Consider the following 27,741-nt stretch of genomic DNA (forward strand, 5'->3'; position numbering starts at 1 on the left):
GTAGATATGTGGTAAATTCTTTCCAAAGTTACATTAACAAATGAGAGAAATATATTCTGCTTATCTTATCCTTTCATATAAAGAAAACATCTCCTCTAAAGCAGGAGAAACTGGTTTATATAGATGTTCTCATTAAAATAAATGTCTGTGGGTTGTGTGGGTTAAAAAGAAAGTGCCTTCCCTGGGGGCATAGTATTTTCAGAAAAAGCCCTTACAAATAATAGATTTGTCTTCTAATCTTTCCCTATTATATAAAATAAACATTTCCTCTAAAGCAGGATACACAAGTACATATAGATATGGTGTAAATTCTCCTAAAGTTACCCTAACATATAAGTGAAATGTTTTCTTCTAATCTTTTCCAACATCTCCTTGAACACAGGAAACACGTTAACATGTAGATATGTGGTAACTTCAAAAGTCAACCAAACAAATAAAAGAGAACTGTTCTTCTTATCTTACTCTATCATATAAAGAAAACATCTCCTCTAAAGCTGGAGACACAGGTACACCTAGATATGCAGCAAATTCTCCCAAAGTAATACTGCCTTTATCTTTTTGTGAAATAGCACCAAACTGGTCTAGGAGTTCATTCATTTGGTCAAAACTAATTCTGAAATAATCAAGAATGAAATTGAAAACTGAACTCTTGTCTCTGGACAAAACTGCAGTGTGTTTCAAAACCAATAGATTAAACTAAGTTTGATATTTAAGTGTTTGTTGAACTTAACCTTCATTAGTCACCTGTTCAATTTCTATTTTTTTGTTTCAGTCTTAAAAATTATTGTCAAATTAAAAGTCCTAACACTGCATTATGAATTACTCTGACAGTAAAAGCTTTGGTCTCTTATGAAGAGTTCTCATTGGAAATCATACTTTGGTCTCTTATGAAGAGTTGTCTCATTGGAAATCATAACAAATCATTTTTATATTTTACATTTGTATCTCATGGTCCTTAACTTGCTTTTCTTCATCTCAAAGTCACAGTGAAGCCATCAACAAGGAGTAGCCAAAAAACTCTGACTTTACTACATGTTTAAGACAGCCCTTAGCACATAATCACTTTCCACGGGCTTAGGGGTAGGGGTTTATTAAAACTAACCCAAGTTTTGAATGAAGTTTTTGGAATTCTATAAGCCCTGCTGTATGTGGTAAATTGAGCATGGCTGCTTTCTGCATAAGACGAACATCATCATAAGTATGATCTGTAAAGGGTATTCCCAGATTTCTAAAAATAAAACAAAACATTTGTAAACATTATTAAAATATGGTTATGGTTATACCACTTGGACATAAATGCAGAACTTTTTTTTCTACATAAATTAAGGTAATGATGACAAATACGTTTCAGAAATTTATTTTATATTCTAAATGATGATCTCCATTTGCTTTAGAAACTTAGCTCTAATTTGAATAAAACATGGGCTGCACTCGATTGGAGTCACAATTGAAATTGTAACGTCAGGCCTTGCAGTCATAAAACTTTCGATTACGATTTTTGTACTCAGACTCAAGAAACAACCAATCAAAATGCTGATTTCATGTTTCGAGCACGATTTTTGTGCTCCGAGCACTGAGCAAAGTTTTATCACTTCAACCCCAGATGTATTTTAAACAATTACTGAGATCAAAATGAACATGTGTATTGGTGTTGCTCACTAGGAAGTTAAATAAAATCATTCTGATAGTAAGTTTTCATGTATCTGTTTATTTTCTATTGTGAAACATTTGATTATTTTTGTATCGTTTTGGCTTCATCAAATCAAAATGGCTGTCTTTTAGAGGCTAAAAATTCTAAATTTTCCTGTAAGAATTGAATAATTCTTCATGGCATGCTCTTTGCTCATTTTAACATGGTTAGGCATTATATCTGTCAACATTTCACACTCGTTTATGTTCTGTGTAAAGATATTGACAAATAAAATGCGTACCCATGTCAAAATGAGCCTTGAGTATGAAAAGAAAGAATTATTTCTTAAATGATAACATAATATTAATGTTTCATAAGATTCGGTTATTTTAATTGGCAGACAATAGTCTCAAATTATATGATAATTGATTTCTGATTAAAATGTAACATCTATGACTACATTCACTACAAATGTAATACATGTAACTGTACAGGAAATTATAAAAACTTTTATTTTACTCATTGTTTCATGATAATAAATATGGAGTGTATTTAGAAGAACTAAATGCTTCTTTTTGTTATTTTTTAGGGGTGTAAAAGCATTGATTGTGCATACCGAGTAAGATTTGCTTTATGTAAAATGTGCTTTGCTCAATGCTGATACACTCTAATAAAATTACAACCAGATGCTCTGCAGGGCACAGCTTTATACGACCGCAGAGGTTGAACCCTGAACGGTTGGGGCAAGTATGGACACAACATTCAAGCTGGATTCAGCTCTAAATTTGGATTGTGATTAAATAGTTGACACAGCATAGGTTTCGGACACAGAATGAATGTGGTCTAATGAACTTAAAATATTTTGTTTGCCTTTGTGCAATTCACTATGCTGTTGAATATTAATCCTCTCAAAAAAATGTTTGAAGAAATTTTCTTTTTATTTATGAAATCTGAAATGAGAAAAGTTTAACCCCCCCCCCCCCCAATTTTTTTTCACACCCCCCTTTCCCTTTTTCCAAAACTGATCTCAATTCAAATTTCTAATGGAGTTTGCAACAATAACTACTCATTCAAATACATCATAAAATATTAAAATGTAGCAAAAGGTGCTTGTTATCACTGAATGGTAAAGATTGTTTTAATTTATCAGTTGGTAGTAAAAGTGAATTTACATTGTTTATTGTATAAAACAATGATTTAAGTTGATTCAACTACTTTTCTGGACAAAGAAAGATAACTCCAATCAATTGAAAATTTCTTGCTATTGCACAATATTGTGCAATTAGATATTTCTTGCTATTGCGCAATACTGTGCAATTGAAAATATTTGCTATTGCACAATACTGTGCAATTGAAAATTTCTTGCTATTGCTGAATACTGTGCAATTGAAAATTTTTTGCTATTTCACAATACTTAATATAATAATTTTGGACCCGGATTTAAAAATTGGCCCATAATCAAAAATCTAAGTACATGTTTAGATTCAGCATATCAAAAAAGCCCTAGAATTCATTTTTTGTTAAAATCAAACTTAGTTTAATTTTGGACCCTTTGGACTTTAATGTAGACCAAATTGAAAATAGGACTAAAAATTAAGAATCTACATACACAGTTAGATTTGGCATATCAAAGAACCCTAATTATTCAATTTTTGATGAAATCAAACAAAGTTTAATTTTGGACCCCGATTTGGACCAACTTGAAAACTGGGCCAATAATCAAAAATCTAAGTACATTTTTAGATTCAGCAAATCAAATAACCTCAAGGATTCATTTTTTGTTAAAATCAAACTAAGTTTAATTTTATAAGGTCCAAAGGGAAATTAATCAAAAACCTAAGTACATTTTTAGATTCAGCATATCAAAGAACCCCAAGGATTAAATTTTTGTTAAAATCAAACTTGGTTTAATTTTGGACCCATTGGACTTTAATGTAGACCAATTTGAAAACAGGACTAACAAGAATGTGTCCATAGTACACGAATGCCCCACTCGCACTATAATTTTCCATGTTCAGTGGACCGTGAAATTGGGGTCAAAACTTTAATTTGAAATTAAAATTAGAACAAGAGGCTGTCACAACGACAGCAAACCGGATTTATTAATATTTATTTGTGTCCTGGCAATATCACAAGAACCATTATTGATGAATGGTGAAAGTGAAAATCGTCAATATCAAATTTGACCTCCATTTTGTCATCCGTATCAACATCTTAAAATTTGAAAAGCTTAGATTGAATAATTCATGAGTAAATGCAACAACGTGAATGGAAACGCCATTTCACAATCTTTCAAGAACCATAACTCCTGAACGGTAAAAGTCAAAATCATCATTATTGAACTTGACCTCTAATTTGCCATCAGTAACAACATATAAAAATTTCAAAAGCTTTGGTTGAATGATTCATGAGAAAATGCACGGACACGACTGGAAACACCATTTTTCAATTTTTCAAGAACCATAACTCCTGAACGGTAAAAGTCAAAATCGTCATTATTGAACTTGACCTCTATTTTGTCATCAGTAACAACATATTAAAATTTGGGAAGCTTTGGTAAAACAGTTCATGTGTAAATGCATGGACACGACTGGAAACACCATTTTTCAATCTTTCAAGAACCTTAACTCCTGAACGGTAAAAGTCAAAATCGTCATTATTAAACTTGACCTCCATTTTGTCATCAGTAACAACATATTAAAATTTGGGAAGCTTAGGTAGAACAGTTCATGCGTAAATGCACAGACACGACTGGAAACTCCATTTTTCAATCTTTCAAGAACCATAACTCCTGAACGGTAAAAGTCAAAATCGCCATTATTGAACTTGACCTTCATTTAGTTGTCAGTAACAACATATTAAAATGTTAAAAGCTTTGGTTGAACGGTTCATGAGTTAATGCACGGACAACATTTGAGTGACGCCCGCCCGCCCGCCCGCCCGACCGACCGCCCGCCCGCCGTACATCCCCAAATCAATAACCGACATTTTTGTCACAAAAATCCGGTTAAAAATCATATCATAGGGAACATGTGTGCTAAGTTTCAAGTTGATGTGACTTCAACTTCATCAAAAACCACCTTGACCAAAAACTCTAACCTGAACAGACGCACGGACGAACGGACGCACGGACGGAGGCACAGACCAGAAAACATAATGCCCCTCTACTATCGTAGGTGGGGCATACAAATTAAGAATCTACATACACAGTTAGATTTGGCATATCAAAGAACCCCAAGGATTCAATTTTTGATGAAATCAAACAAAGTTTAATTTTGGACCCCGATTTGGACCAACTTGAAAACTGGGCCCATAATCAAAAATCTAAGTACATTTTTAGATTCAGCATATCAAAGAACCCCAAGAATTCATTTTTTGTTAAAATCAAACTAAGTTTAATTTTGGACCCTTTGGACTTTAATGTCGACCAATTTGAAAACAGGACCAAAAATTAAGAATCTAAATTCGGCATATCAAAGAACCCCAATTATTCAATTTTTTGATGAAATCAAACAAAGTTCAATTTTGGACCCTTTGGGTCCGTTATTCCTAAACTGTAGGGACAAAAACTCCCAAAATCAAACCCAACCTTCCTTTAGTGATCATAAACCTTGTGTTTAAATTTCATAGATTTCTATTTACCTATACTAAAGTTATGGTGCGAAAACCAAGAATAATGCTTACTTGGGCCCTTTTTTGGCCCTTAATTCCTAAACTGTTCAAACCTCAACTCCCAAAATCAATCCCAACCTTCCTTTTGTGGTCATAAACCTTGTGTTTAAATTTCATTGATTTCTATATACTTATACTAAAGTTATTGTGCGAAAACCAAGAATAATGCTTATTTGGGCCCTTTTTGGCCCCTCATTCCTAAAATGTTGGGACCAAAACTCCCAAAATCAATCCTAACCTTCCTTTTGTGGTCATAAACCTTGTGTTAAAATTTCATAGATTTCTATTTACTTTTACTAAAGTTAGAGTGCGAAAACTAAAAGTATTCGGACGACGACGATGACAATGCAGACGACGACACCAACGTGATACCAATATACGACCAAAAATTTTTTAAATTTTGCGGTCGTATAAAAATGGTTCCAGGACTCAAGCGCTTGATTCCACAGAATCCTTCTTAAATGATGGAAAATATTCTATAAAGAACATCTTTATTTGATTGATGTGTGCTGCTGGGTAACCAACTCGTTATCTATTATCCAAAATTACATTTTTCTCCATATATTAGCCTGAATATAACTTACTCTGCCATTTTCTTTCTTACATTAGATGCATACAATGTGGGATCTTGCTTTTCTTCTTCATTTGGATTATATACTGGTAAAAACTAAAAATTACAAAAAATAAAGGTGTAATAGCTAGTTTATATTCCTTACAAATATTTTAATCATATTCTAATATAATTTTCACTTTAATTGACATGGGAACAAAAAAAACATTAACTTAAATCTAAAACAACTTGTTCGAATGAATTTTCTTTATACAACTTTCTTCTTAATCTTGTAAATAAAGCAATGTTAGGTCTTTTTGGACAAATCAGATTTAACACTTAAGTAGCCAGTAAATAACTACATTCAGAAAGTCATGAACTTTTTTGAAAAGATGATTAAAATCTTCCAAACATGCGACTCTGTTCAACAAATCAATTTTGTTTGTTTGGGGACATAGGTTACCAATAGAGTTACTCATCACGTCGACTAAAGGGGATATACTTTTATGCCAGTTATAGCCAGACAATCTTAACTTATTGGTCATATTGATGTATGACTTCGACCCATACTATAAAATATATGATTCTTTTTAAGTTCTTATACCAATATAGATGTAGTAAAACAAGATGGAAAATACAAGGTGATTAAAAATAATATCGTCTTTTATGATTTCATTTTAGACAGACTATGTATATTAACATACCTCTAATTCCAATTTATTATGAAACTGACATAGAGACAGCCATAAACATGTAAATCTGAAAGATAAAGCAAATGTAATATAGAACTTCAACATGAAATATGTTAGTTCCATTTTTATTGTAAAAATAGCAAACATAAATTAAACACAATAAAGACAACAACTAAAATTTCTTATTGCTTTAGATCTAAAACACATTTCTTTCTAACTTAATAATCAAGTTGTTACAAGTATGTTGGATGCAACAATATAATACCTGAGAGGCATATTATCAGAAAGGCAGAACTGTGGTCCTAAATATCAATAACTGTGTGTTGTATACAAACCAAAAGACAATAAAAAACATTCTAAAAAAGTTGAAAATCTTAATACTTACGCTCCTGGTCCCTCCCAGGTCCATGTATATGTATCCTGTAATAAAAACAAACAGATCATATTAACTAGAGGCTCTAAAGAGCCTGTGTCGCTCACCTTGGTCTATGTGAATATTAAACAAAGGACGCAGATTGATTCATGACAAAATTGTGTTTTGGTGATGGTGATGTGTTTGTACATCTTAATTTACTGAATATTCTAGCTGCTTACAATTATCTCTATCTATAATTAACTTGGCCCAGTAGTTTCAGAGGAGAAGATTTTTGTAAAACATAACTAAGATTTATGAAAAATGGTTAAAAATTGACTATAAAGGGCAATAACTCCTAAATGGGTCAACTGACCATTTCAGTCATGTTGACTTATTCGTAAATCTTACTTTGATGAACATTATTGCTGTTTACAGTTTATCTCTATCTATAATAATATTCAAGATAATAACCAAAAACAGCAAAATTTCCTTATAATTACCAATTCAGGGGCAGCAACCCAACAATGGGTTGTCCGATTCATCTGAAAATTTCAGGGTAGATAGATCTTTACCTGATGAACAATTTAACACAGTGTCAGATTTGCTCTAAATGCTTTGGTTTTTGAGTTATAAGCCAAAAACTGCATTTTACCCCTATGTTCTATTTTAAGCTGTTGCGGCCATCTTGGTTGGGTGGGTGGGTCACGCCACACATTTTTTAAACTAGATACCCAAATGATAGTTGTGGCCAAGTTTAGTTTAATTTGGCCCAGTTGTTTCAGAGGAGAAGATTTTTGTAAAAGATTACTAAGATTTACGAAAAATGGTTAAAAATTGACTATAAAGGGCAATAACTCTTAAACGGGTCAACTGACCATTTCGGTCATGTTGACTTATTTGTAAATCTTACTTTGCTGAACATTATTGCTGTTTACAGTTTATCTCTATCTATAATAATATTCAAGATAATAACCAAAAACAGCAAAATTTCCTTAAAATTACCAATTCAGGGGCAGCAACCCAACAACGGGTTGTCTGATTCATCTGAAAATTTCAGGGCAGATAGATCGTGACCTGATGAACAATTTTACCTATGTCAGATTTGCTCTAAATGCTTTGGTTTTTGAGTTATAAGCCAAAAACTGCATTTTACCCCTATGTTCTATTTTAAGCTGTTGCGGCCATCTTGGTTGGGTGGGTGGGTCACGCCACACATTTTTTAAACTAGATACCCAAATGATAGTTGTGGCCAAGTTTGGTTTAATTTGGCCCAGTTGTTTCAGAGGAGAACATTTTTGTAAAAGATAACTAAGATTTACGAAAAATGGTTAAAAATTGACTATAAAGGGCAATAACTCTTAAACGGGTCAACTGACCATTTCGGTCATGTTGACTTATTCGTAAATCTTACTTTGCTGAACATTATTGCTGTTTACAGTTTATCTCTATCTATAATAATATTCAAGATAATAACCAAAAACAGCAAAATTTCCTTAAAATTACCAATTCAGGGGCAGCAACCCAACAATGGGTTGTCCGATTCATCTGAAAATTTCAGGGTAGATAGATCTTTACCTGATGAACAATTTAACACAGTGTCAGATTTGCTCTAAATGCTTTGGTTTTTGAGTTATAAGCCAAAAACTGCATTTTACCCCTATGTTCTATTTTAAGCTGTTGCGGCCATCTTGGTTGGGTGGGTGGGTCACGCCACACATTTTTTAAACTAGATACCCAAATGATAGTTGTGGCCAAGTTTAGTTTAATTTGGCCCAGTTGTTTCAGAGGAGAAGATTTTTGTAAAAGATTACTAAGATTTACGAAAAATGGTTAAAAATTGACTATAAAGGGCAATAACTCTTAAACGGGTCAACTGACCATTTCGGTCATGTTGACTTATTTGTAAATCTTACTTTGCTGAACATTATTGCTGTTTACAGTTTATCTCTATCTATAATAATATTCAAGATAATAACCAAAAACAGCAAAATTTCCTTAAAATTACCAATTCAGGGGCAGCAACCCAACAACGGGTTGTCTGATTCATCTGAAAATTTCAGGGCAGATAGATCGTGACCTGATGAACAATTTTACCTATGTCAGATTTGCTCTAAATGCTTTGGTTTTTGAGTTATAAGCCAAAAACTGCATTTTACCCCTATGTTCTATTTTAAGCTGTTGCGGCCATCTTGGTTGGGTGGGTGGGTCACGCCACACATTTTTTAAACTAGATACCCAAATGATAGTTGTGGCCAAGTTTGGTTTAATTTGGCCCAGTTGTTTCAGAGGAGAACATTTTTGTAAAAGATAACTAAGATTTACGAAAAATGGTTAAAAATTGACTATAAAGGGCAATAACTCTTAAACGGGTCAACTGACCATTTCGGTCATGTTGACTTATTCGTAAATCTTACTTTGCTGAACATTATTGCTGTTTACAGTTTATCTCTATCTATAATAATATTCAAGATAATAACCAAAAACAGCAAAATTTCCTTAAAATTACCAATTCAGGGGCAGCAACCCAACAACGGGTTGTCCGATTCATCTGAAAATTTCAGGGCAGATAGATCTTGACCTGATGAACAATTTTACCCATGTCAGATTTGCTCTAAATGCTTTGGTTTTTGAGTTATAAGCCAAAAACTGCATTTTACCCCTATGTTCTATTTTTAGCCATGGCGGCCATCTTGGAAGGTTGGGCAGGTCACCGGACACATTTTTTAAACTAGATACCCTAATAATGATTATGGCCAAGTTTGGTTTAATTTGGCCCAGCAGTTTCAGAGGAGAAGATTTTTGTAAAAGTTAACGACGCCGGACGACGACGGACGCCAAGTGATGAGAAAAGCTCACTTGGCCCTTCGGGCCAGGTGAGCTAAAAAGGTCAGGGTTGAGTGCTTGAGATTCTAGTTTAACCCCACCACATACTTTTAGCCTGTTCAAAGTACACCAAAGATCATCAGTGTATGTCTCATGTTTCAATAAACTGTATTAAGGAGTTAAGGAGGAGTTGTGGTTCCTAAATGTAAACAATGTTCTACTTAATATCAATCTGATGAGTAGAGTCCTTTTCGGCAGATTTTTAGATTGATTCGTGCGCTGTGTTGTGACACCACTGTCCAAGGTTAAGGGAGGATTGAGCACTCAAACATATATGCCTATCTGAAGTCAGAAGCCTATAGTTTAGAAGTTGTCATTGATTCAGTGGTTGTAATTGATTCATGTCTGTCATAGTTGTTTTTCTTACATTGTTTTGTTATAAAGTAGGCTGTTGAATTGTTTTATATTTTTCATGTCAAGGCATTTTATAGCCAACTATATGGTATGGGCTTTTCTCATTGCAGAAGGTTGCACGGTTGCCTATAATTGCTTACATCCACATCATTTGAACTTTGGCGGATAATTGTCTCATTCGCAATCATACTAAACCTCATAATTTTTAATATTAACTCTATATTTATTATCCCAAAGTAAATACATAAATCATTCAGAAAAAGAAACGATACAGTCATGAGCTGTTTGTTGATACAAAAGAAGGACAAACTGAGACCGACCAACGAAAGAATGGATGGACTTCCCCATCACTATATAATATTACTACTTTAGAAAGAGGGGGTATAATCCGATCATTAGCCAGTCAAGGTTGTTAATAACTTCCATCATCAGGGGGTATACTAATATAAAATATTCCAGAGTTGTTGACTTACTACTTACCAAACTATTTTGGTATCTTATACAAACTGGTTGAACAGGCACTCCAGGATAAAAAGCACCTGCAAACAAACATGAGAGTGGTCAATAATTACTCAAAATTCAAAACATTTTGTGATGTTTATTTTTTTTTATTATTTTCAAAATTGAGACAGGGTAGGTTTTATTAAAATAAAACTTGATGATCACTTGCTTTCATTTCATATTAATACTGAAAAGCAGCATTCAATTCTATAATATATCAAAAAATAATCCTTTTTCAAAAATAGTATCTATATTTGTATTTTAAACCTTCCTGAATTATTCCAGTCTTAATTTCTAAATATACCTAAATTGGATTTACATCTACATTTAAAATGACAAAACTTATGGAATTATTTAATCAGTGGTTAAAAATATTGTTTACTTGTACATAGTTTGAACATTTAAACCAAAAGACATTTTAATGTAAACAGACATGCCTATATGATATAATTTGCGGGACTGTTATTTTATAGAGAATGAATACCATCATTTCTTTTTTGGAATGAAGAAATATAAAGATATGTGTATGATGTGTATAAACCTTAATACTTGAGGAATTCACTAGCATTTAAAATACATACAATTGATACCTGTTTAAAGTATAATAGAACTTTTAGAAATAATAACGGAATATTGCTATCAAAATATTCAACCAGATGCTCCGCAGGGCGCAGCTTTATACGACCGCAGAGGTTGAACCCTGAACGGTTGGGGCAAGTATGGACACAACATTCAAGCTGGATTCAGCTCTAAATTTGGATTGTGATTAAATAGTTGACACAGCATAGGTTTCTGACACAGAATGAATCTGGTCTAATGTACTTAAAATATTTTTTTTGCCTTTGAGCAATTCACTATACTGTTGAATATTAATCCTCTCAAAAAAATGTTTGAAGAAATTTTCTTTTTTTATGAAATCTGAAATGAGAAAAATTTACCCCTTTCCCCTCCCCCTTTTTTCACAACCCCCTTTCCCTTTTTCCAAAACTGATCTCAATTCAAATTTCTAATGGAGTTTGCAACAATAACTACTCATTTAAATACAACATAAAATATTAAAATGTAAAATAAAGTGCTTGTTATCACTGAATGGTAAAGATTGTTTTAATTTATCAGTTGGTAGTAAAAATGAATATATATTGTATATTGTATAAAACAATGATTTAAGTTACTATTCTGGACAAAGAAAGATAACTCCAATTGAAAATTTCTTGCTATTGCACAATATTGTGCAATTAGATATTTCTTGCTATTGCGCAATACTGTGCAATTGAAAATATTTGCTATTGCACAATTCTGTGCAATTGAAGATTTCTTGCTATAGTGCAATACTGTGCAATTGAAAATTTCTTGCTATTGCACAATACTGTGCAATTGAAGATTTCTTGCTATTGCTGAATACTGTGTAATTGAAAATTTCTTCCTATTGCACAATACTTAATATAATAATTTTGAATCCTGATTAGAACCAACTTGAAAACTGGGCCCATAATCAACAAGAGGCTGTCACAACGACAGCAAACCGGATTTATTAACATTTATTTGTATCCTGGAAATATCACAAGAACCATTACTGATGAATGGTGAAAGTGAAAATCGTCATTATTGAACTTGACCTCTATTTTGTCATCAGTAACAACATATAAAAATTTTAAAAGCTTTGGTTGAATAGTTCATGAGAAAATGCACGGACACGACTGGAAACACAATTTTTCAATCTTTCAAGAACCATAACTCCTGAACGGTAAAAGTCAAAATCGTCATTATTGAACTTGACCTCTATTTTGTCATCAGTAACAACATATTAAAATTAGTGAAGCTTTGGTAGAACAGTTCATGCGTAAATGCACGGACACGACTGGAAACTCCATTTTTCAATCTTTCAAGAACCATAACTCCTGAACAGTAAAAGTCAAAATCGCCATTATTGAACTTGACCTCCATTTTGTCATCAGTAACAACATATAAAAATTTTAAAAGCTTTGGTTGAACGTTTCATGAGTTAATGCACGAACAACATTTGATTGCCGCCCGCCTGCCCGCCGTACATCCCAAATTTAATAACCAACATTTTTGTCACAAAAATCCGGTTAAAAATCTAAGTACATGTTTAGATTCACCATATCAAAAAAGCCCAAGAATTCAATTTTTGTTAAAAATCCAACTTAGTTCAACTTTGGACCCTTTGGACTTTAATGTAGACCAATTTGAAAACAGGACCAAAAATTAAGAATCTACATACACAGTTAGATTTGGCATATCAAAGAACCCCAATTATTTAATTTTTGATGAAATCAAACAAAGTTTAATTTTGAACCCTGATTTAGACCAACTTGAAAACTGGGCCAATAATAAAAAATCCAAGTACATTTTTAGATTCAGCATATCAAAGAACCCCAAGAATTCATTTTTTGTTAAAATCAAACTAAGTTTAATTTTGGACCCTTTGGACTTTAATGTCGACCAATTTGAAAACAGGACCAAAAATTAAGAATCTAAATTCGGCATATCAAAGAACCCCAAGGATTCATTTTTTGTTAAAATCAAACTTAGTTTAATTTTGGACCCTTTGGACTTTAGTGTCGACCAATTTGAAAACAGGACCAAAAATTAAGAATCTACATACACAGTTAGATTCAGCATATTAAAGAACCCCAATTATTCAATTTTTGATGAAAATCAAACAGAGTTAAATTTTGGACCCTTTGGGCCCCTTATTCCTAAACTGTTGGGACCAAAACTCCCAAAATCAAACCCAACCTTCCTTTTATGGTCATAAACCTTGTGTTTAAATTTTATAGATTTCTATTTACATATACTAAAGTTATGGTGCAAAAACCAAGAATAATGCTTATTTGGACCCATTTTTGGCCCCTAATTCCTAAAATGTTGGGACCAAAACTCCCAAAATCAATCCAAACCTTCCTTTTGTTGTCATAAACCTTGTGTTAAAATTTCATAGATTTCTTTTCATTTTTACTAAAGTTAGAGTGCGAAAAAAATTATTTTTTTTTACAATATTTCCTTCTAGATACTTAAGCTTTTGATCATAAACAAGCTTCTGTTTGGTACAAATCCAAGATTAGTTATTAAAATGTTTAACACTTTAACCACAGAGTGAATGTTATATTAACTGGCATAAAATCTAAGTCCATTTATAAGTAAAATACTGATAAACAGGATTTTATTTTCACAAAATTTAATTCTAGAAATTATCTTATGATCATAAACAATCATTTGTCCAAGTTTGGTAGAAATCTATGATATCTTAAGAAAGTTGAAACCAGATGCTCTGCAGGGCACAGCCTTATACGACCGCAGAGTTCGAACTCTGAACAGTTGGGGCAAGTATGGACACAACATTCAAGCTTGATACAGCTCTGAATTTGGATTGTGATTAAATAGTTGACACAACATAGGTTTCAGACACAGAATGAATGTGGTCTAAGAACTTAAACTTAAAAACTTTAAAATTTTAAATTGGACATTTACCTATTATGGTCCAATATCTAAAATCTAAATACATGGTTAGATTCAGCATATCAAAGAACCCCAAGAATTCAATTTTTGATGAATCAAATAAAGTTCAATTTTGGACCCTTAAGACCTTATTGTGGACTAATTTTAAAACCGGGCCCAAATATCAAAAATCTAAATACATGGTTAGATTCAGCATATATCAAAGAACCCCATACATTCAATTTTTGTTGAAATCAAACAAAGTTTAATTTTGGACCCAGATTTGGACCAACTTGAAAACTGGGCCTAAAATCAAAAATCTAAATACATGTTTAGATTCAGCATATCAAAGAACCCCATGGATTCAATTTTTGTTGATATCAAACAAAGTTTAGTTTTGGACCACGATTTGGAAAAACTTGAAAACCAGCCCATAAGCAAAAATCTTAATACATGTTTAGATTCATAATATCAAAGAACCCCAAGGATTTAATTTTTGTTGAAATCAAACACAAAGTTTAATTTTGGACCCTGATTTGGACCAACTTTAAAACTGGGCCCATAATCTAAAATCTAAGTACCCCGGTACATGTTTAGATTCAGCATATCAAAGAACCCCAAGAATTCAATTTTTGTTAAAATCAAACTAAGTTTAATTTTGGACCCTTTGGACCTTAATGTCGACCAATTTGAAAACAGGACCAAAAATTAAGAATCTACATACACAGTTAGATTCAGCATATTAAAGAACCCCAATTATTCAATTTTTGATGAAATCAAACAAAGTTTAATTTTGGACCCTTTGGGCTCCTAATTCCTAAACTGTTGGGACCAAAACTCCCAAAATCAATCCAAAGCTTCCTTTTGTGGTCATAAACCTTGTGTTTAAATTTCATAGATTTCTATTTACTTAAACTAAAGTTATAGTGCGAAAACCAATGTGTCTTGGGACCACGACGACGCCAACGTCATACCAATATACGACCACAAAATTTGTTTGCGGTCGTATCAAAACCAGAGTGAATGCAATGTTAACAGGAATAACTGGAAGTCCATATATAAGTAAAATACGGACAAACAGGATTTACCTCTGGATATTATAATTATCTTATTATCATAAACAAGTTTCTGTCCAAGTTTGGTACAAATCAAGGATAGTTAAAGAAATTTATAAAAATTTCAAAAACTTTAACCAGAGTGAAAAATAGTGGCTGTCGCCAGAATGTAGGATCCCTTTGTCTCGCTGTTGCAACAAAAGTCACAGGCTCGACAAAAACTACCTATTAATACATGTTCTTTTTGCACAAGTTTACCTTTTAAACATGACCTATTGGTTCATGTTTCTTCAGGGATATATTACCTTGTTTGAAGCCTATTAAACATGACCTATTAGTACATGTTCCTTCAGGAAAAATAATGATTTGAGGCCATTCTCCCATAGTTTTGGCTCTTCTAGTCATTTCTTTCATGATATTTTTTCTAGAATTTGGATCTTCTCGTTGCACATATAATGGCTGGGTATATTCTATAAGAGCTGAAAAAGTACAACATTCTGAATATAGAATCCTGAGACTAACTCAAGTTACTGTGGAGTCATTATTATTCCTTAAGTTAGATATAACTTTTCATAAAATCCATAGGTAGTTGTAAACAAAGTATGAATTAAACTTGGACAATTCCATGAAATCAAGAGTCTACGATAATATCATTTTTCTTGACTTTATTCCACAAAAATTGGTACATTTGTACCAACAAAAATAAATGAATCCACAATACACTTGTTATCTAAATTAATCTGATCAAAACATATTTAATAATTCAATTTTAATTTCCTTTATGGTCATAAAACATTTATTTAAACATAATCACATTATTTACAGCTAATTTCCTAATGCATGTAGAACAAAACTTTGGTTGGCTTGCTTGCTTTGTTTGTATAACTGTTTATTCAAGCTTTGTAAATAAGATTGACATCTTTAAACAATTTATATAGGCATGGTTTTACCTGTATATATCATATTTGAATTTAATTGGGTGTTATTCTAATGGTTTTACAATATACAAACAAAGCAAGCAAGCTAACCAAAGTTTTGTTCTACATGCATTAGGAAATTAGCTGTAGTGTTGTGAAATTTTTAAAAACAGCAAATAATGAGACTTGATTAATGATTGATACAGATAGTTGTGTACATTAACAAATGATATAGTTGTTTAATTGTGATCATGATTAATATCAAGTAAATCAATACAGTTATGTGCATGTCAGAAATGCTGAAATATGAAACAGGCATCAATTCATCCAAATATTATCAAACTTAATGGGTTACTACACATACAGGTAAACCAAACTAAACATAAACATGCATTATTAAAACCAACAAAATACCCACAGCACATAGAAGCTCAAACTCAAAATAAAACTAGCACTTAATTAAAGCTCTGTTTTATATGCTAATTCTGAAGTTTTCCAAAGACTTTCACTAATAACTATTACACAATGTAGAAATGTAAAAATGGATACAGGACATAATGACATGAATTAGTTCAAAACACACGACCATTAAAATGGATGAGGAAAAATGAATTTGTGACTGACACATAACTTTCTCGTGGATGTGGAATAATGAATTTTTGACTAAACCATGTATTTCTTCGTTGATGTGGAAATCTGAATTTGTGACTGACAGGTATGGAATTATAAATTTGACTGACACATGGCTATTTATGTCGACTTGGAAATCTGAATTTGTGACTGACACATAGCTATTTATGTCCACTTGGAAATCTAAATTTGTGACTGACATTTGATAATTCAAGTGGAAATCAAAACATGAATTAGTGACTGACACATGACTATTCACATTGATGTGAAAATGTGATTTTTTGTCAGACAGACGGATAGTTATATGGACATAGAATTTGACTGACACATGGAAATTTTTGTGGATGTGGAAATATGAATGTGTGACTGACACTTGATAATTCAAGTGGAAGTTGAAATCTGAATTAGTCACTGACACATGGCTTTTTTAGTGGATATGAAAATATGAGTGAATTTGAGACAGACTCATAGCCATTGACATAGATGTTGAAATATGAATTTTTGAACAACAAATAACCATTTATTTGTCTAAAGGTATACATGTATTATGATGAACTTACTATCATTTGAACTATGACTGAACAGAACATCCTTTATGATTGATTGATTTTCTTTACGCCACATTAGCACAAACATGCTGTATCGCGGCGAGAACTTATTCGAATATTTTTACTCTTCCTTTATGATACAAGTCCTAAATTGGAATGATTCTCTGAGATGTCTTAATACACTATTCAAAAAGTTCAACTCATTATTTCCAATAAAAAATCGGATATAGAATAGGGTTTTGATAAAAAAAACAAAAAAAAACATAACCAATATTCGAATATTGCTTCTGGTTGTCTTCAGTTTGCAGAGAGAATCATGTGTGTTGACAGATTTGCAACTGAATACAAACTTATCCGTTCAATCATCAGTCATGCATACAAAATATAGGTCATGTGAACTGAAATCAGTCAACCGTGCTGCAGTCCTGGTTTTATATGCATCCTCTGATAAGAATAACACAAAAGGTGAATAATGGTAATTAAAATAGAGAAAGGAAAGGGAAATATGTCAAAAAGACAACAACCCATACAAATCACTGAAGAAACCAATTTCAAAATAAACCAGGCAAACAAGACAAAATATAAAAAAAAATAATCAGTTTTTAGATGGCATATGACTAATATTGTCTTTTAAAACTGGTACCAACAAACATGTTCATTAATACAAATATTTTAGAGATTAGATATGACAATTGGTATGAACTATCTGAATATGTTAAAATCAGACACAAGACTGTTAATATTTTTAACAAAAGGGAATTCCAACATATATGATGTGATGCACGATATACCTACATCCCAAAATTGGTAAAGCTGAATTTTCTTTCCTAGAGAGACTGCTAGGAAGTGTGGAGCAGTAAAATATAACAAAAGCATCCATAAACGTGGAATGTGGCGCACAGACCAACATCGGTGCTACGTCAGATCCTACTGGTTCCCCTTTAACTTTTACATTTTGGAATCCATAGAAAAAGCATATGGCCCTTCCTAGGTTCATGATAGTTTTGTGGAATAACGTCCTTAAATAACAATAAACATGCATTATAAAAAGTACGATTCAAATCACAGCTGTTATCGTAAATCACGTGATAAATACTATAAATGGTGATATCACTCAATCTCATTCTAGCCATTTGTGAAGAAAACTGCTGTTTTGCAAGCATATTGAAAATGAAACATGCGTGATAAATGATAAATGATGAAAGCATGAACGACCATACCCTGTTACTATGACAACATTTAAAGTTATCCAATCAGCATTCTGCAAGGAGAGACATACAAAAAGCTATATAAGATTACATGCAGGTATCTATAAAGGATTGTTAACTACAGAGTATCACACGTATATCAATTCTAGTTTATATTGAAAAATGTAACATTAGTAAACCATGGCATTGAATAAATTTTGATTGTTAATAGCATATGAATACTGATTATTTAATTCCAAATATTGGTCATATTTAGTAAAAGCAACAGACTGAGGCAAAGCTGAACAGCAGCACGTCCTATTTCTAGCATAAAAGAAACAAGGCTTAAATGAAAAAAAAGCCATGTAATAAAGCAAACCAGAAAAAAAATTGCTGATTAAAGATCTTGTTAATAAATATACTTTTTTTACACAATATAAAATATAATAGGGTATTTATTTTTGATTTTCGAATAATCTTGAAAATTTTACTACAATAAGAGCACGAAACATGCCAGGTCAACTCCAAGTTCAGCAGACTGAGACATAAAGTCTTTTAATCTCCCTAGGAAAATGGTTTGTAAACGATTATCTTACTTCCGAATAAAGGAATGATTTCAGTGGATGATTTAACAACAATGGTAGACAGGTTAAGATATACGATGACAAGACTATCGAAATACGATGAATGAGGTGCTAAAGCAATTATTGGTCCCTCCTTGCAGCTGGCTAGCTTTCCTTTCACTGTCATCCAAAATCCTCCCATCAAAAACACGCCTTGGCAAAACAAGACAATTACTGGTCGTAGCATGCTAGAATTAGATGATATTAAATAGGTTATATATAATGATGATTTTACAGTATTTAACGTCATAACATATTTATCATTATCGAATAAATATGTTGTGATGTTAAATACTGTAAATTCAGATATTATTGGCTGCATTTATTATTGCGATTTTGTTATTTTAGACTAAAATGCAATTTTAATTTTTGAGATATTGAGAAAAATCCTCTCCAATTCATATAAAAAATTTCAAAATGCTAATTTAAAATATTGCGATTATAAGTTTGGATAACCCAGTCGCATTTTTCACATTACTCAAATCATCACAATAATTTCTGAATTTACAGTATTGAATAATGTAAATTATCTGTCCACCTGGTATTTTATAAATCATTTTATATTATTATTCCTGCTGCTTGTCAAACTACTGATAAAGTCCAGCGACAAATTAAATGAATATTCAGGCCGTGAGCATATTAATGCAATAAGAACTATAAACCTGCTCTGTACAAGATAGACTAGTTGTGCTAGTCCACAAAGTAGCAATATGTTGCAAGACATGTCACCCTACCCAGACACTTTGTTCTGACTTGAGACAATCATCCTTTGCTGTTACTACTTAAATCTTAATACCATTGCTCAGTGGAGAAGCAGCAATGACATTTTTGGTGTAATTTTTTTTCTCTTATTTATGAAAAGCCTTAAGGTGTACATTGTATATAGTTGAGGTATATTTTACTAGAAATATCAATATGATCAATTCTTTTTCTTCTCCTAGTTATTTATTTTTTTCACCATTGTAGAACATCTACTTTCCACAAGTACATTTTTAACTAACTTATTCTAACTCAAATCAATAAATCTAGCCACCTTGTCATTTGGTAAATCATTTTTTTTTCTTTGATTTATTTCCATATGCAGGTTGCATGGGTTGTTTAAATCCCTACGCTTTCCTTTATACATATCTAAATAAAATTATCCAGGAAAAGAATCATGAACATTTGCAAGAGTGCTTGTTTTCTTTCTTATAAAGTAAATTACAGCAAATCAGAAACAGTACTGCAAACAAGTTCAGAACATCATGCTCAAATACAATTGAAAACACAACTTAAAATTAACATTCCATCAAATTATACATGTGCAAAAAATCCAAATTGATTACTCATAAAGCATCCAATCACACAACTTATCAAGTAGTCAGTTTATCAGTTTGTTTGTTTATTCTATTTACAAACTATTGTATATCAGATTTTTTTTGCAGTTTGGGCCTAATAATGGACATTTCAATCTTGTGTTCATTATTTCGGGCTTCAGGGTGTTGCACAATGCATTTTAATAAACAGTGAAATGTTTTTGTTGCGAAAATTTGCTGAAAAAATGTAATCCTTGAAAATTAGACAAATGCAAAATTTTTCCAATATACTGTGATATAACATTAGTGACAATAAGTCAGTTTGTTCTGCACACACTTTTTACAACAATGGTTGAAAAATGAGTTTTTAATAAACTTTTTTTCCTGTAATAACCAGTACAGCTTGTTATGGACCCCTAAATCCGCCTCTGATGATTATTACTGGCAGTATCATTAATGCTTAAAGCATCAATAACATTAATTTTGAAAGTTATGTCAAGACTAACTATACAAATACAACTAGTCTTTCTTGTACAGAGCAGGTTTCATGTTCATATATATTGCATTAATTATGATGTCACAAATATTTAAATTGTACTCATTTGTGTACATGCTGGTACTAAAATCAATTATCTTTTTGTACGTCGTTCCAGTTTGGTCAAATTTTAACTAATCAAATCAACCTTTTAAATGACATAACTTTCAAAATTAATGTTATTGATGCTTTAAGCATTAATGATACTGCCAGTACTAATCATCAGAGGCGGATTTAGGGGGCCATGCCCCCTTTTGAGAAAAAAGTTTGGTTGATTATATAGGGAATCACTGAAGCATGACGGGAGTGGGCCCCCTACTAGGCAGCCAGTGGGCCCCCACTAATTAACATTTCTAGATCCGCCACTGATCATTACACAAATGTAATATTTTGCCAATATTTGCTCCTGACATATGTATGATATGTGTTAGCTATATTTGTACTGGCATATATCATACAAGTCAAATAAGTGCTCTACATGTGAAACTGCCATGTGTGTTTATAGAAATCATGTGCACGACTACAATAACCACATTTGTTTTACTAAAAATATAAAACAATGCCCTTTCATAACATTTGTTGAAAAAGTTTTTCCCATACTTCATTGAACTTCATAATATATCCTGTTTAGCAAAAGACTGAATTTCAAAAAAGAAAGGCATTTAATCATAAAAACCCAATGACAAATAAAATCATGTATTCATTAATCAAATACTGATTAGATTTACATTTGTTACAAACCATGTGTAAAATATACCCTTTGTGAATTTACTCTATTTTCTTAATTCTCACTGTCGCTACTGGTAATTAATCATTTCTTCAAATAGTTATTTGTTTCCTTATTTCTATGAAATTTCAACCATTCAAAGCATGACTTTAACAAGACTTATTTTTATTACATAGTATTAGAAATGTATAGGTATTATCAACTTTGCTTGTCTTTATGCCTATTAATCAGTTCAACAGTTTTATTTCCAAGGATTTCTAAGAACTTGTTCTATTTTTACATACTTTCGCCATCCTTTGATTGGTTTATCCTGCTCCTCCTTAGATCGGAATGCCAATGATGCTTTGGCTAACATCCAAGCAAGTATGAGACAAGTGAAGATCATTAAAAGTCTTATTGGTACAACAAACACAGACATGAACACAACCTGCAATATAAATATTTCAGTCTTATAAACTGCTTAAACTCATTCCTGTCAAAAGTGAATGTAAATCAAAGTCAAGTGCTTGAATGCACTGAAGGGTAAAGATTGCTTCAATTTATCAGTAGGAAGTAAAATTAAACATTGCTTTGGTTGAAGTTGATTTAACATCAATTCTAGACAAAGAAAGATAACTCCAGTTTAAAAAAAAAGTAAAGATGACTTTAGCAATGACATCATTTATATTTTTGGAACAGATATAAGATTCCTGCATCTTGTGCAAGTTATGTAATTTTCTTTACAAGCTTAAGTGTAACATCAGTTTATGCCATGAATATCTAAACATATAATACATCGATAAATTTCTGAAAATGTTCATAAATAAATAAGATGTATAGAATGTTATAATCAATGCACAATAGTTTGTGTATCAAAAAGGTAGTGATAAGCATTGGAAGATTTAGATATCAAATCAGTCATATATCAGGGGACTTACTGAAATAAGTGATTTTTAAATCACTTATTTAAGTAGCAAATTCAAAGTTTTGTCACAAATTAGGATTTTGTAGTTTTTTTCAAAATTTTAAACACATACCGGTAGGTTTAAATAATATCTGTTAATACTTTTAATTAGTAAAATTGAAAAAAAATGAACTTTTTGCTTCTTTTAAGTAGCAAGGTTTATGCCTTTGATGCTATCATTTAGGGAGCTACCATTTGATTTTTATGGGGGGGCTAGGATGAAATTTGAAAAAAATAGGCAGGACAGGAGTTTTGAGTAAAACAAAAAGGCAGGATGGGCATCTTGGCCAAAAAAAAAGGCAGGATGACAATTTGGGTAAAAAAAGTCAGGATAAATTAGTAAAAAAAAAGGCAGGACCGAATAGAGTAAAAAATAAAAAGGCAGGACAGAGATTACAACTAAAAAAATAAGCAGGACAAAAGTTTTCATCCTAGCCCCCCCATAAAAATCAAATGGTAGCTCCCTTAGCTGAAAATTCTATTTTAGTTGAAAAAAATGCTATAATAATGGCTTTACATAATGAACTGATACTTTCTTAACAGATTTTTCCCAGCAGTGGCAGTATTTTTCCTGTAAAGTTCAAGGTTTCATCTTTCAGATTATGTAATAAAATTCTACTGTTCGCGATAAAAATTTCACTGTTCGGGGGTGTTGAAATTAGTGGGGGTTAATAATGATACTTAAACATGTTAAATAAGTGATTTTTGGGAAGGAAATTGAGGTATGATACTTAAACAAGTGATTTTAATGTCATTATCCTAGATTCAGTACAAGGTCATCACCTGAAATGACCTGGTCATCCTCGACAACACAGATGTTGGTTCTGATAAGTTTAGAAACATAATTAGTCCCTGGATCATTTGTATTCTATATCTAAAGCTACAATAAGATTAAATCACTTCTTGTAGTGATTAATTTGTACTACTTAAATAGGTGATTATTAAAGAAAGACAACTCTTACTTCCAACTTTTATGGAAATAATGTTACTTAAACCAGTGATTTAGAAAATCACTCATTTAAGTAAGTCCCTGACTGATATAGTGTCTAAGAAATAGACCAAGAAAAGTAAACCTTGACCAAGGAACCATTAAAATGAGGTCAAGGCCAGATGATACCTTTCAGACAAACATATATAAGTACAGCTTATTATCATTCCATACAACAAAGGTAGTTGACCTATTGCTTATGGTTAAAGAAAAACACCTTTCAATCTTTAATTTCTATACACCAAATATAGAAGAAACATTGTTTATAGATATATATCTGAAATAAGGAGTTGGAAGCTAAGGATTTAGGAGTTGACCACCAAAACTTAACCTTCTTCAGAAATCCATGAAATGGGGTAGAGGTAAAATGAAAACTGTCTGGATTGATAATCATTCTTATTCTTTGTCTGCGCCGATTTATTAAAAAAAAAAAGAGTATGGAGAACATGTGTGCTTTGTATAGCCACTAAAAGACTGTCTGTTTAAAGCGCTATTTAAAAGGCATCAGTCCACAAGAATGCAAACCTCCAAATAAAACTGAGGAGGAATATTTATCACACTTAGGAAAATCTATCTCCAGAATAAAACGTAGTGAAAATTGTCACCTTTGGCTAGTTGGTGATTTTAATCTTGGCGGAATTGATTGGAACAACTACTCTATTAAACAGAAGGCATACAATTCAAAACAATGTCAACAACTTATAGATTTATGCCAAGACAACTATTTGGAACAAGTCGTAACAAAACCAACACATTACACAGAAACATCACAGTCCACACTTGATCTCTTTTTTACTAATAACAGCTCTCTAGTAAATAAAACTGAAGTAATTCCCGGAATTTCCGATCATGAAATTGTTTATATTGAATCCAACTTAAAACCTAGAAGAGCAAAAAAACCACCTAGAAAAGTTTTCCTATACAATAAAGCAAATACTGAACAAATTAAAGAAAAGCTAAATGACATACATCTGATCAATATTACAAACCTAGAAAATCTCACAATGGACGAACTTTGGGATAATTTCAAAACAAAGGTATTAAAAACCATGGAAGAGTCAATCCCTACTAAAATGATTAATAACACCAAACAACCAGATGCTCCGCAGGGCGTAGCTTTATACGACCGCAGAGGTTGAACCCTGAACGGTTAGGGCAAGTATGGACACAACATTCAAGCTGGATTCAGCTCTAAATTTGGATTGTGATTAAATAGTTGACACAGCATAGGTTTCTGACACAGAATGAATGTGTTCTAATGAACTTAAAATTTTTGTTTCTCTTAGAGCAATTCACTATGCTGTTGAATATTAATCCTCTCAAAAAAATGTTTGAAGAAATTTTCTTTTTTATTTATGAAATTTCAAATGAGAAAAATTGAACCCAATTTTTTTAATCACATCCCCCTTTCCCTTATTCCAAAACTAATCTCAATTAAAATTTCTAATGGAGTTTGCAACAATAACTACTCATTTAAATACATCATAAAATATTAAGATGTAAAAAAACTGCTTGTTATCACTGAATGGTAAAGATTATTTTAATTTATCAGTTGGTAGTAAAAAGTGAATATACATTGTATATTGTATATTACAAAGATTTAAGTTGATTCTGGACAAAGAAAGATAACTCCAATTAAAAAAAAATCTTGCTATTGCACAATATTTTGCAATTAGATATTTCTTGCTTACTATTCTGGACAAAGAAAGATAACTCTTATTAAAAAATTTTTTGATATTTCACAATATTGTGCAATTAGATATTTCTTGCAATTGCGCAATACTGTGCAATTGAAAAGACTTGCTATTGCACAATACTTAATATAATAATTTTAGATCCTGATTTGGACCAACTTGAAAACTGGGCCCATAATAAATCAAAGAGCAGAATGCTCTGAGGGATACGATTGCCATAGTTTTCATTGACACATGTATAGCAGTTCTGCCAAATTTTCATTAAACAAATGCATGAGATTTGGCCAAAATTGAAAAGATCAAAGAGGAAAAAAATAGATCCAAGAATACTGCCGCAAAATAATATGAACATGTGGGAGTCTCAAGCATTTTTGGCCAGTAACCCTGGTACAGCTGGATAGTATTAATCTCTAAACTAATTCAACTGCACATGCAAAATGTAACAATCTGAATAGTCACTCAACTTAAAGAATAGCCAATCCCCGTTACAAGTGTATGAGCCATGTACTTATTGTGTTTTATCGAATTATAGTTATCCTGTACCATTGTAAACTCGTACCACTAAAAAAAACTTGTACCAATGCAAACTCGTACCATTGCTAACTCGTACCAACTTATTAAAATGCATTCAAATGGTGTTAAATGATGAATATACATAATATACGTTACTTTCACCCAATACCTCTTAAGTCTGTAAAATGTATATAATTTGAAAGTACAATGACCAATTTGTAGCTAATGTTCCTTGTATATTGGATAGAAAATACTGTGGCAGATGTAGATAATTAAAGTATTAACAGTTTCACCCGAAGAAAATTTTTCATGAATAATTAAATCTTAGCAGTTAGTCAAAATGATTGCCAAAATTATTTTTACTGTCTATAAATAACAATGAAATGTAACTGATTCCTGTTAAGGAAGTCCGCATTTTCCCCGCAAAAAAAGCACATGGCTTTCAACAATTGTAAACATAGCATTCAATTTGTGATCATGGATTACAGCTTTAATTAACTTAAATTGGATATATATATATTCAACATGTTCAATTTTAATAAAGTACAGTTAAAGCAATGTTTTAACTTTCCTCTGGATTAAGTTCTACAGTGGCGGATCCAGAACTTTTCCTAAGGGGGAGCCTCGCTCCAGTCATGCTTCAATGATTCCCTTTATAATCAACCATTTTTTTTCCACGAAAAAAGGGGGGGGGGGCTGGATCCGCCTATGTTCTAGTTTGAAAGATCAGTTAAAACATTAATGCTTTAACACATTCTTTATTTTTGTCTAAGTTTTCATTTAACTCCTGTGTAAAATTCAAGTAATTCAACTTTATTTCTATTAAGTTTACAAACAGAAACCCATAAAACATATTTTTTAATATATTTTTCTGAATGGTACGACATCCCAGTAGTACAAGTTAACTTTTTTGGTTCCAATGCCGCGGTACGAGTTAACTTGCTTCCGTATCTTATCACCGTAATTCTAGGAGGAACCCTAAACTGGACCCCTGTTGTGTTCACTTATCGTTACACTGACCTTCGGTGCGAAGCTATATATAGAACGGCGGACCAGTTTAGGAGGAACCCCATTTCTTACTCTTTAGTTATTGAAGTTCCTTTGGGTCAGATGGCATGATTCTTTCCGTACACACTCCTCTGTTTACATTGAGATCGTTCTTAATATAATACGACGTTTATCGGCATTAACGAGTTAATTCTTCTTGACCAATACTTCGAAAAGGGAGACAACTCGAAACGATAATATGGAAGATTCCATTTCTGCTGAAGGGGTGTTATAGGAAATTTTTACGATGAAACATTTATTTTAATTTAAATTATGCATATGATTTAAAATTGTGCAACAACAATAGTCCTCCATATGCAGACAGACATAGAAAGAATCCCATGAGTTTCAAATTAATCAATGAAGCGGGGAATCACTCAATCTGATACCCCTTGAAATCAGGAAAACTACACGCATGTGGGGTCTCACTAATTAGCGACAAAAATCGTCAAGAAGCGACAAGAAGAAAAAAAATTAGTGACAAAAAGCAACAAGAAGCTATTTAGAGACAAGAATACATTTTGTTATCACATACATCAAAATATTTTTTTAGGATTATATTGAAAGATGAAGAAATAAAAAAAATTCGAGGAAGAGATTGTGTACTTTTTATATGAAGAAATTAAACATGTGTAAGAGCAAAGGAAATGTAAACGCTATAAAATGAAAATAAAAACAAAGATTTGTCACCTTCCTTTTGAAGGATTTAATAAAAAAAAAACATGAAATATTATTTCCTTCCTAACTGTACAATTAATTTTTCCTGATAGGACCAACATTAGCTGTGGCTTCACTCTAAGGTAATACACAATTCAGAGCATCAAATGAGATTAACTAGGTGCGTGTCCTTTGTTTAATTGCTACAATAACATCCATTAACACCTTCATCTATTACATGCACCAGAATATACAATTATTGTACCGAATAGTGAACACCTGACTG

General features: G+C 32.0%; 2 protein-coding genes across 5 annotated transcripts in view; both read right to left on the reverse strand.

Moving 5' to 3' along the window:
* LOC139525559 (tRNA-dihydrouridine(20) synthase [NAD(P)+]-like) overlaps positions 1 to 27,741 on the reverse strand; it is a 627,966-nt gene that overhangs the window by 546,553 nt on the left and 53,672 nt on the right. The gene's annotated exons all lie outside the window — the stretch shown is intronic.
* Positions 1 to 27,741, reverse strand: part of LOC139524834 (lysophosphatidylcholine acyltransferase 2-like) — a 38,441-nt gene that overhangs the window by 5,931 nt on the left and 4,769 nt on the right. For 2 of the 4 annotated variants that reach the window (XM_071319940.1, XM_071319939.1), the window contains exons 2-10: positions 21,898 to 22,040; positions 19,030 to 19,244; positions 15,457 to 15,630; positions 10,617 to 10,675; positions 6,930 to 6,964; positions 6,557 to 6,611; positions 5,887 to 5,969; positions 1,103 to 1,228; positions 463 to 613 (exon numbers count right to left, since the gene is read on the reverse strand). In XM_071319940.1, the coding sequence (XP_071176041.1) occupies positions 463 to 613; positions 1,103 to 1,228; positions 5,887 to 5,969; positions 6,557 to 6,611; positions 6,930 to 6,964; positions 10,617 to 10,675; positions 15,457 to 15,630; positions 19,030 to 19,244; positions 21,898 to 22,040 (1,041 nt within the window). Of the gene's footprint in view, positions 1 to 462; positions 614 to 1,102; positions 1,229 to 5,886; positions 5,970 to 6,556; positions 6,612 to 6,929; positions 6,965 to 10,616; positions 10,676 to 15,456; positions 15,631 to 18,041; positions 18,266 to 19,029; positions 19,245 to 21,897; positions 22,041 to 27,741 lie in introns of those variants that run through there. The other 2 variants (XM_071319938.1, XM_071319941.1) reach the window with 2 other exon arrangements.

Source organism: Mytilus edulis, chromosome 5 (assembly GCF_963676685.1).
Source record: "Mytilus edulis chromosome 5, xbMytEdul2.2, whole genome shotgun sequence".
Taxonomy (NCBI): Eukaryota; Metazoa; Mollusca; class Bivalvia; order Mytilida; family Mytilidae; genus Mytilus; species Mytilus edulis.